The sequence below is a fragment of the Haliotis cracherodii genome, unplaced genomic scaffold (assembly GCF_022045235.1).
Source record: "Haliotis cracherodii isolate W230 unplaced genomic scaffold, xgHalCrac1.p SCAF_4, whole genome shotgun sequence".
In the NCBI taxonomy this organism is placed as follows: Eukaryota; Metazoa; Mollusca; class Gastropoda; order Lepetellida; family Haliotidae; genus Haliotis; species Haliotis cracherodii.
The window spans coordinates 69539693-69550768 of record NW_027266297.1 but is presented as its reverse complement, the minus strand read 5'-3'; the positions used below and the strand labels follow the sequence as shown (position 1 = coordinate 69550768).

General features: G+C 42.6%; 1 protein-coding gene across 1 annotated transcript; it reads right to left on the bottom strand.

Annotated features, from left to right (window-relative positions):
* Positions 1–5589: 5589 nt before the first annotated feature.
* Positions 5590–10865, bottom strand: LOC139478661 (uncharacterized). The gene is made up of 2 exons (XM_071261225.1): positions 10757–10865; positions 5590–7613 (listed from the first exon to the last, which is right to left on the bottom strand). Exon 2 carries the CDS (start codon positions 7560–7562, stop codon positions 6753–6755), a length of 810 nt encoding a protein of 269 aa, XP_071117326.1. The 5' UTR covers positions 7563–7613; positions 10757–10865; the 3' UTR covers positions 5590–6752.
* Positions 10866–11076: the final 211 nt, after the last annotated feature.

Here is an 11076-nt window from a genome sequence, read left to right as displayed (position 1 = left end):
TGTGTTGATGTGTGTTTCATTTACTGACATGTTTAGGCCACCCTCTGTTACTTGGTTTGTTAAACCATAGGTCAAAACAACCGGCTTCCAAGTGCATGCTGAATATCGAACATGCTTAACCTAGAACATGCTTAATATGGAAATAGTTTTAGTTGAGATATAGTGAATCTCACCCTTGTGTCAATGGATGTCAGATATATCAACACGGGTCGGTAAAGGTTCAATACGCTGAGGATTGCCGAGATTCTATTTATCATCCAAAATCTTGAGTGTTAAAGGTACAGCTAACCAGCTTCAGTAGCAGAGAGATGAGTGATGTATTATACACCACGTGAAGCCATGTATTGAACACCACGTGAAGGCCATGTTATGAAGGTCATATGTTGAACGCCACGTGAAGGCCATGCATTGAACGCCACATGGAGGCCATGTATTGAACACCACGTGAAGGCCACAGGCTTGTGAAGGTCAAAGATACGAGTGTTTGTGACAGTAAGCAATATTAGTATGTATGCTGTCATCACAAGGCCCCACTCCAGTAAGAGATCTTAGTACGTCTGCTGTCAACACAAGGCCCCACTCCAGTAAGAGATCTTAGTACGCCTGCTGTCAACACAAGGCCCCACTCCAGTAAGAGATCTTAGTACGTCTGCTGTCAACACAAGGCTCCGCTACAGTAAGAGATCTTAGTACGTCTGCTGTCAACACAAGGCCCCACTCCAGTTAGAGATCTTAGTACGTCTGCTGTCAACACAAGGCTCCGCTACAGTAAGATAGCTTTGTATTTGTACTCTGCTATCAACGCAAGGCTTTGTTGTCGCAATCCTTATTCACTAAAGTGTTGGTAGGCTGGAGATTTGTCGCAGAACTTGCATGAATGAATCTATTCAGTTATGACCCAAATATTACATAGAGACATGCGTACGTTTTTGACGGTGAATACATTGGAGGACACCTATGACATAAGGTGGGGTGAAGTGAATTTGACCTTAGCGTTGTGTTCAGGATCATTGTATTTCTATAGCGAAGTGCGTGCACATGTGTGTGGCTGCTTGTACTAGTCCAGGTTTTATAGTGCTAGCTCACTGATATACTACGCAGTTTAGCATGGATACCCCACTGAGACACAATATACTGACTCCCAGCCCACCAGTCCTTGTTTAGCCCCTTACTGCCCAGCACAAGGAAGGGTAACAACAAGTACCATTTTGTAGCGTTTCTTTGGTATGAGGCAGCGAGGGAATCGCACCGGCGACCTTCCGCTCTCCAGGCAAACGGTGTACCACTACGCCACGGAGGCAGCCCCATGACATGAACAGAAGGCTCCCCATACAGTGAAACCTCGTTTACTCGAACTCCCGTTTTCTCGAACTCCGGTATGGTCCCGACAGAATGCATCTGCACTTTCACGTCGGCTCTCAGTATCGAACTATCGACCATGTATTTGACGGTGACCAACACTTCGAGATAGGGATGGTTCGTCGTGTTCGTCACATCCCAGCCTTATACTGGAAGTGTACACCAGATCACCTTATGTTATCAAACCTCATTGTGGGGGTTGAGATCGACTTGTGTAACCGCACCAGCGCCCAAGCGACACCACTAGATACACAAGATGTCATTCATACAGCGTTGTAGCAGCAAACTACCTCAAGAAGAATTGGACCCGTGAAGATCCGGGGTAGAATAGGTCTTCAGCAAACCATTCTTGCCGTAAAAGGTAACTATGCTTGTCATAAGAGGCGACTAACGGGATCGGGTGGATCGATGCTCATGACATCAGTCACTGGATTGTCTGGTCCAGACTCGATTATCTACAGACCGCCGTCATATAGCTGGAATATTGCTGAGTGCGGCGTTAAACAACAAACATACAAACAAAATGGCTGAGATCGACTTGTGTAACCGCACCAGCGCACCGGTAGATACACAATGTGTCCTTCATACAGTATTGTAGCAGCAAAATACCTCAAGGAAGAATAAAAAGCGCGCAGTAATGATGGCGCTCCGAAACATCCAACCAAAAGACTTGGTGGAATTAACACGCCTTGTCTGGGTCTTCATGAGCAGGACCCGAGGCTGAGAATGTCGGCCAGATACCAGACCCCTGGTCTAGGTAGGGGATCGTCACACTATCTATATTCTAGTGGGGGCTATGATGTCCTTAAACAACGAAGCAGTAATCTTGAACGGCTTGTCTATGAAATAAATGTGTTTTGCAACAAGTGGTGCGCTGTCTTAGTTTCGTTTCCTCCTTGGTTAACAGTCGCAATCATGTTACCATCCATTAAACACTACTGCTCAGGACCCGCATCACACATGACCTCATTCCCGACAATCGATGACACTTGGAAGAGAAAGCGAAACTACTTACGTGTGAAGTCGCCCCGCTCTCTTCGCTTCAAACTGTCCTGGGCCCACTTGCACAAAGCGATCTTAGCGCTAAGACTATTGTAAGCCTATGTTAAAGTATGGTACGATCATCTTAGCGCTGAGATCCCTTTGTGCAAGTGGGCCCAGGTCTGATTCGTTTTTTGTATGACTGATGTTACGAACGTACTTCGCTTTCCTTCTTTTTAAATTTCTTCCAATCGTGAGACGGCATTATACAGATAGGGAGTGAGTGAGTTGGGTTTAACGCCGCTTTTAACAGTATTCCAGTTATATCACGGCGTGTCAGCTTAATGTGGGAGGAAAGTCCGAAGTGATGCAGGTCACAGACGTTTACCACTTCGGTGAAACCCACGAGCACGGGTATGGTGCTGACAAACCTAGAAACATAATCGGGGCGAACCGGGGTTCGAACTCTGTTGGTTATATATACTCCTGGGATACAGTACTGTCGCTCACAACACGACGTACGTCTAGTAAAATACCCACCGTATGGCAGCACGAGGGGTTGGCGGCTGTGTTGGCCATTTTCTTAATATGCATAAAAAAGGTCAAGGCAGTTGAATTCAGGGACATGTTGTAACTTATTCCTCGTCTGAGATCACATACGATGACGCCGACAGACGCTAGGGGAACGGATTATAACCCTTTTCCCGACCTGGTGATTTGCTATGAGGCGGTAGATAAACAAGCATATCTACAGTCGGAAGATAAACATGTACATCTACAGTCAATCGGAAGGTACACATGCATATATATCAACTACCGGGCGGGAGATAAACATGTTTATCTACAGTCGGAAGATAAACATATATATCTATAGTCAGTCGGGAGGTAAACATGTATATCTATAGTCAATCAGGAGGTAAACATGTATATCTATAGTCAATCGGGAGGTGAACATATATATATATAGTCAATCGGGAGGTAAACATGTCTATCTATAGTCAATCGGGAGGTGAACATGTCTATCTATAGTCAATCGGGAGGTGAACATGTCTATCTATAGTCAATCGGGAGGTGAACATGTATATCTATAGTCAATCGGGAGGTGAACATGTCTATCTATAGTCAATCGGGAGGTAAACATGTCTATCTATAGTCAATCGGGAGGTAAACATGTCTATCTATAGTCAATCGGGAGGTAAACATGCATATATATCTGCTATCAGTCGGGAGATAGACATGAATATCTATAGTCAATCGGGAAGTACATATGCATAGCATATCGCTATATTCAAGGGACTTTCAAGCCCATTTTTATAAAAAAAATTAAAAGCGCAAATTATCATTAATTAGGACTGCTGTGGTATACAGTGGGTCACGAGGGGCAGCTAGTTCCCACACACTGGCGTGTACTCACTCTTCCTGGGGTCTGCAGGTCTCACGGTGACGGTAGCGAACGTCGGCGGCCTGGATGGGGACTACAGATACGATGTCCAGGATCTCCCTCACGTCTTGGTCGACGTACAAACCAGGGTGGAAGTATGTTGGGATTAACACTGAAGTTAAAAAATTCACCTAGTTGTATCTGAAGTTTCGACAAAATTCATCCTACATACAAAGTCCTGTCTCTTCTAGTTTAACATTAACTGATTTGTTTCAATTAGAGTTTTTTTGTATCTATCGTTTTGAATACAATAAATAAACTTTTTGGCGAAACACCTGTATTTTTTTCAGTGCTAGGATAGTACATTATATAAACTGTGTGAGAACGGTAATAATCTCGAGTGGTAGTCGAGATACTATGTAACATCTACTTGTCTTCCATCACTACTCACCTCCATCCTCCGTGACAGGTGGTGAAGGGCTCGGTACATGTGTACCTGAAGGAGGAGGACCCTCGCATTTCTTGGGAGAGGGAATTCAGGGATGGCAACTCATCCCTGCATCCAGCAGACTGACGAGCCAACAACAACCAGGAGCCTGGGGTCGGGGGACTACTAGCGTTCCCAGACTCTACTCATCCTGTAATTCTGGACCCGCTTGTTACAGTTATTCTTGACATTATGTTGTTTTCTCCATTTCCGATTGTTTTCATAACTACATATCTTTAATTATTTGTGTTTATGTTATTTCTGTTATATATTTCTTAGATCAATGTACTTAGTGCTTAACTGTACTCCTGTGTGCGTTGTACTCCTGTGTGCGTTGTACTCCTGTGTGCGTTGTACTCCTGTGTACGTTGTACTCCTGTGTGCGTTGTACTCCTGTGTGCGTTGTACTCCTGTGTATGTTGTACAAGCATTAGCAAACTGACGGGCAACAGAAAAATATACATCTCAGTTGATTTTATCATATTTCTTATTTTCAATTGAAAATATCTAAAAATAGCAATAGTATAGCCCCAAAATGAACTGTACTGGCTCTTAGTCAGCGCTTAAAGAATATTTCTACATGGTTTTATTTAAAAAAATATAATTTGATTTAAAACGTGTTTGGGGACATGTGTTTGCAGATTCATTTCTTACCCCAGTCTTAATTGGACCAATTTATTTTTACACAAAATTACCCAGCCACAGATTACTTTGTACAAACTGTTGCAGGAATCAGTGATGGTTAAATAGACATAATCAAATTTACCAACGGTTTCCTTCCATTTCCAATTAAACAAAACAAGCTCGGTATACTTTGTCTTGTCGCTCAGGTGAGGTGAGTTGAAATGGGGTTGAACGTCGCGTCCAAGATTATTGCACTTATATAGCGACGTGCATATACGTGTGTGTGTTTGTGTGGCTGCTTGTACTAGTCCGGACTGATGCCGATTTATAGTGCTAGCTCACTGAGATACTATGCCGCAGTTTAAACATGAATATCCCACTCAGACACAGTATACTGACTCCAAGCCGACCAGTCCGTGTTTTAGCCCCTTAGTACCGAGCGCCAGACAGGGTAACAACAAGTTTTTTTGTATGACGCGACCGGGAATCGAACCCCGGACCTTCCGCTCTCCTGGCGGACGCTCTACCACTAGACCACGGAGGCGGTCTTTTGTCGCTCAATTTATGCTGCATGTGCTTCACATATACTCAGACGTAATAAATGTCCATGGTGTATTGAAAAGGCGCAGGTGTATATAACGTTCAATCCGATTCGCCTACTCTCAGGAGTGATGTTTTAGGAAAGAAATAATAATAATAATAATAATAATAATAATAATAATAATAACAACAACAATAATAATAATAATAATAATAATAATAATAATAATAATTTATTCACATTTTCCTTAAGCAGGTTAATAACATTCATGTAAAACAATTCTTTGGCTAAGAAATAAAAATTATTCTTTTTTCTGAAAAGCAGTGTGGGTCATGTCGCAGTGAGTTCAAATGTGAAGTCACATATTACAGTATTACAGCCATATGGTGACTCTTTATCGTTGTGACTGGCAGGAGGAAATATTGACCAAAGAAATGAGTAAAACTTCAATGATCCAAACGATATTACGAACCAGAGAATGAACACAAACAGATGAAATGTATTTGTACATATCACAGATAAAGTTCATGAAAGCCTTCATCGATTTCCCCCGAACTGAAAACATTCCGGTTCACTTTTGAGACTAACCCTCACCATTGTAGAAATCAGAGTTACCTCCCTTTGAAAAAACTTGCATCCGTTTACGACGCTTCTTTTGTGATTTTGACATGAACTATTTCGCGAGCGTTCGCAAACAAAAATAATCAAAGTTCTTTTTGCGTAATTCATAGTTCATGCTAAACTATAACAGAGACTCGAAGCAAGCAATCATTAAAGAAGACTACAACCTGAAAACGAATATGCTGTATGACATGACGGGTGATGATTTAATAGCGGCGTGGCTACTGGACGTGCGAGACGAACACGTGCATTGCCACATCTCACATCCTCGATAAGGGAACACTTGCATGGTGGCAAAGAATGATTACTATACTCCTATGATAGTGATCGTATTACTCCGCTACAATACACAAGCCTGCGCATCGCGGGGGCTGCCTTCAATGCGCATGATCAAAGGATCAGTGATCACTCAAATAGCATTTTCAGCGTCCTGGGGAGTATACTGCAGCGGATATTGCCCACAGAAGGAATTCCTTGACGCAATACTTGGACGTTACACCATCACAAGTTTGATGTTGACGTGGAGTCTATATCCATATATATATGTAAATAAAAATATAATAACTGAAGCACCAATGCTCGATGAAATATATAAAAACACTACATTATGAAATGTGTCCTGTCCATCATTGTCCTAGCTTGAATCACTCACGGACCTTCGCTGCTTCTCATAGTTAATACATACTCACGATGACCGGTGAGATGTAGCATCCATTGCATAAACACAGCACTTGGGCATCTATAAAAGCCAAGGTCATTCATTTTAAGAGCGGGAGTTCCGTCTGTTCCATATTCTGCTCAATTCCGAAGCGACATTTACAGTTTCCCTGGGTGACGAAGACCGCCGCGTTCTTGGGTTTGTCCACTTTAAAGTATTTGTTCTTTGCGAAGATACTGGCTACTTTGATGTTAGCAGAGCTCACGTGCTTATCCCTGTTCTTGGTCCACGCCGTGATGATGACGTTCCCCTCGATCTTGGTGTCCATGGTGAAGCGCCCATCATACTCCTCCTCCTTAATGACCAGGTCCACTCGTGTCCGGGACTTCTTGGGGATCTTGATCTGACTGTTGACTGACCACGTCAGCTCCTTCTCCACAGTCTCACTCAAACCCTTCATTTTCGACATCTCGGCTTTAAATCCGGCGTTTGCTTCAACAATAGGGTTAGGAGGTGTGATCCGAATGTTCACCGATGCTCCCAATGTGTATGCTTTAGATAACGAGACAGTGCACGTAGACTTTGTCCGACGTTCCGTCGTTAACGTGTGAACTTGTTCGGCCTCAGTATTGTTCGCAAAAAACGCAGTAAATATCACGTGAGCGTTGGGATTCCCACCTTTCGCAATCCTCTTCTCCGGGTCGGCATCTTCGCCGTTCTCCCCCTCCTCATCACCGTTCTTCTCCTCTTCATCCTTAACGTACTTCGCCGGGGAGTGGGTGAACCGAACGCGGTCCCATTTGATCTCAACACTCTCGCGGTCAGCGTCTTTCTTCTTCTTGTCCTCCATCCACTCCTCAAAGAAGAATGTGGTCACTATGTCCTCCAGATCAACAATGTCGATGGACATCTTGCTTTTGCGACGGTGACAACGTAGTTCACGGAAATGTAGTCGTTGAAGCTGAAAAAAAGGATGAGTGAAAGCGAGGTCGGAAGAGGAGGATGCGAGAAAGTCGCATCGTAAAAAAAGATCATTCGCCTATGCAACTGAACCCGTCTACGCGATACTATCAACTCCAATAAAGTTACGTCTGTTCCCATATAAATTCATAAAAACAAAAGCCTGCTATAAAGTAATTTACAAAAACGGTTTCCAGGGGCAACTTGAAGCGCTTCTAAAATATAGTTGTTGATCTCATAGCATGCAATAGCTTTTACTGCAGCTTGAATCACCTTTGAGGGCTAACGCAGCTTGACGTCGAATCTGCTTCCAGGCATGTGATATAAGCTTCAATCTGTCCACTGTGATTGAACACTGCAGGTCAGAATAACATTGTTTGTTTTTTTTATAAATAATAATAGGATTTACCTATAAATTTCGTTTTTTCGGTCCTACTCACAACTATTCACCTTTAAGGCAAGACCTGTGTATGTTGTCTTTAAGTATTATTTGTATATTTATTAAAAATGGGTACAGCGTTCTTTAAACAAACTTACGCCTTTTAATTACTAGACATCATGGAATTGATTATGCTCTTTAATAACATATTTCTTTGGACATCGAACAGCTAATTTGTTTAAAATGGAGCAGACATGGATTTTTCTAAGTCGGAGTGATATTTTGAAAAATAACACTCTCCAAGTAGAAAAGTGTGTTCTGTAAGTCGTATTTAGAAGTTGGTATGGTGAACAAGGGAGATAATTACACTGTTATAAAACAAGCGATGTGTTGATATCTACACCGACACGGCGCAGTCATGTAAGAAGGAAGTTGTATATCTATTGAACCATCTCCCTTAATGTCACACCCAAAATGGAGATAGAATATACTATCAAATTTAAGTGTCAAGGAGTCCTCGAAATGGATTTTCCGCCCCAAATAAGAAATACACTTTAATTCATGATCACAAAGAATTTAGAGCCTCCCTCTGGTGATAACCTGTGTTGTACTTATTCGGCTGATAATGCAGCCAACGTGTGTCCGTCATAGAACTCGGGCATAAAGCATCGAGGTCTTTACTATACAGGAGCCTTAATAGAGCCTTACATGTATATTTCCGGTGTTACCATGGTTGTTTTTTTTTGTTACTGTTGTATATGAAAAAAGTAGTGGCCAAAAGAAGGGGTTGCAGAGCAGGACTATCCCCGCGGTGGATGAAGGCTTTGCCCGGTGCTGTCACCCGTTGATGAGAGTTACTTCCCCTTTCCCCTTACAGTCTAACCGTTCTCTTGTTTGGATGTATGTTGTTGAGGTCCCAGACAGATGCGAGGCTGGGGGGGAGCAGTTGGATTTTTTTTATAGAAAATAGTTTTATTTGAATGAAGTTGGGGACAAGTGATACTTGAACAAATATTTGCCCCCCACCCCCACCACCCCCACCACCCCTGTCAAAAAAAGTTAACTACGGCCTTGGTCAAAAGATGGATGTAAACTTTCTTTTGCTCTGCAGTTTATTTTTCATATACTGTATACGACTTCTGTTCACAACTAACACGCTATAGGAAAGTATGTGACTCAACAATGACACGTCATTGAAAGCTGATACTGATGTGAAGTAGTGTCGCCGGAAGGAAGTGGGGGAGGGTGGGTGCCCCGGGCGCGATTTAGATCATACAGATAGCCATGATGACCCCACGAGGCGGGCACAATAGATGATATATCTACACATTGTCATACATTCCTGTCGTGGCTTCGTTCATCGCCACACGTGCTACAAACAAGTTATAAAACACAATAACGGCCGCCTGATGGAGATTAAACACAAGCAGGTCCGTCGTTATTGAGTGTGGGCAAGGAAACGGTGTATTAACTCAGTGTAGGGGATTACGGTAGGCCATTGCGGTATACCAGTAACCACGGAACACGGGTTTTAACCTTTAAAATCACCATGTACACCTTCCACACAGAAATAGGTTCTAGTTCGATATATTTCATCATACACACCCACACACACGCGCACACACACAAACTGTTTGAAAACGAATTCAGTCATGAGAACAGAATGCTAAAAGACAGCGTTAGTAATCTTCGACAACCGTTTCGCTTTCTTGTAACTGTTTCGATTTCCTTGGTATAAGACCCAGACAAATACAAACTGTTCACCGTTACGTGGGACTGTTGACATTAGTGGTATGTATAACGGATTTAACTTCGGAACAAATTAGCTGACGATGAAATAAATGAATGTAAACAGTCTGAGAAATATTTTAAATTTACCGCGCTGCTGTACTTCAATACGCGCGTTTTCAACAAAAAAACACCCAGCCTCAAAATTAGCCGAGAGATACCTTTTCTACACTTGCGTACACTTCATGACCTATTTTAAACTTGGGGGAGCGTACGGCTGAGGCAAGTCTTCACTTGTCAGTCTAGAGACGCGTCCATGTTAGACATCATCAATGTTTTAGACCGGGGCAAAAAAATAGAATATATGTACCTCGTGTGCGTTTGTCGACTGTAAGTGCGGGGACCGAATATTTCAAGCAGTCGACACACTTCAGTAGCATAGTACATCTTGAGTTTTATGCAAGTCAGCAGACGGTGATGTCATAAACAACAATGAAATACGATGACACATTAACATCGATATCTGACGGTAAAATCCCTTAATTTTTGATATCCTATTTCAATAATTTCATTTCCAGAAGGTTTCCGATATGTCACAGGGTATCCTAGCCCGGAATTTCTTCAAAATATGTTGATTTTTCATTTGGATTAAACATGGCCGTCTGATGCACGCTACGTATAGGGAACACTGTTCTCGTGAGATGACAACTGGGCACTTCCAGTCGGGGTTTCCTATCTGCACAGTTGCCATTGTATACTAATATTCATTTAACACACTTGCTCCCAACTTTGCCCCTGTAAATGCCTGGAAAATCTGCTTGGATCATATAACACAAATTCCATGCCAGCCCCTCCCTGTTTAGGAAACAAAGAAGACAGTTTGACAGCCGACTAAATATTTCTTGGATAACATGAAAAGAGCGCTGTTCTAGAGATTATGAAAAATCATAAGGGGCGAGCGTGGAGCAAATTGTACATATTTACAGAAAATATATCACAAAAATGAAGTTTGGAGGTGTAAAACGTAAGTTACCTACCTCGGTGCTTAGTGTGTGTGAAATACACCCTGTCCCTTGTCAGCTTCTGCCTTCCGATTGGTCGCTGAACAGGCAACGTCAGACCCGATTCATATTCATTCCCGACTGAGCGAGGCAATGGCGTTGCAGGTGTAGAACTGCACCATACCTGGTCTGCCTTTATACCAGTTAGACAAAGAATAAATCAGTACAGGGTATGAGGCTTTTACGTCACACTCATGGTGGTAATTAAAGGTCATTAATCCCCCGTCATTAGCCGAACACGGTTGTTACGACAATTTCGCTGTATAAACGGCTGTGTTTAAGTGCGGCGATTAATT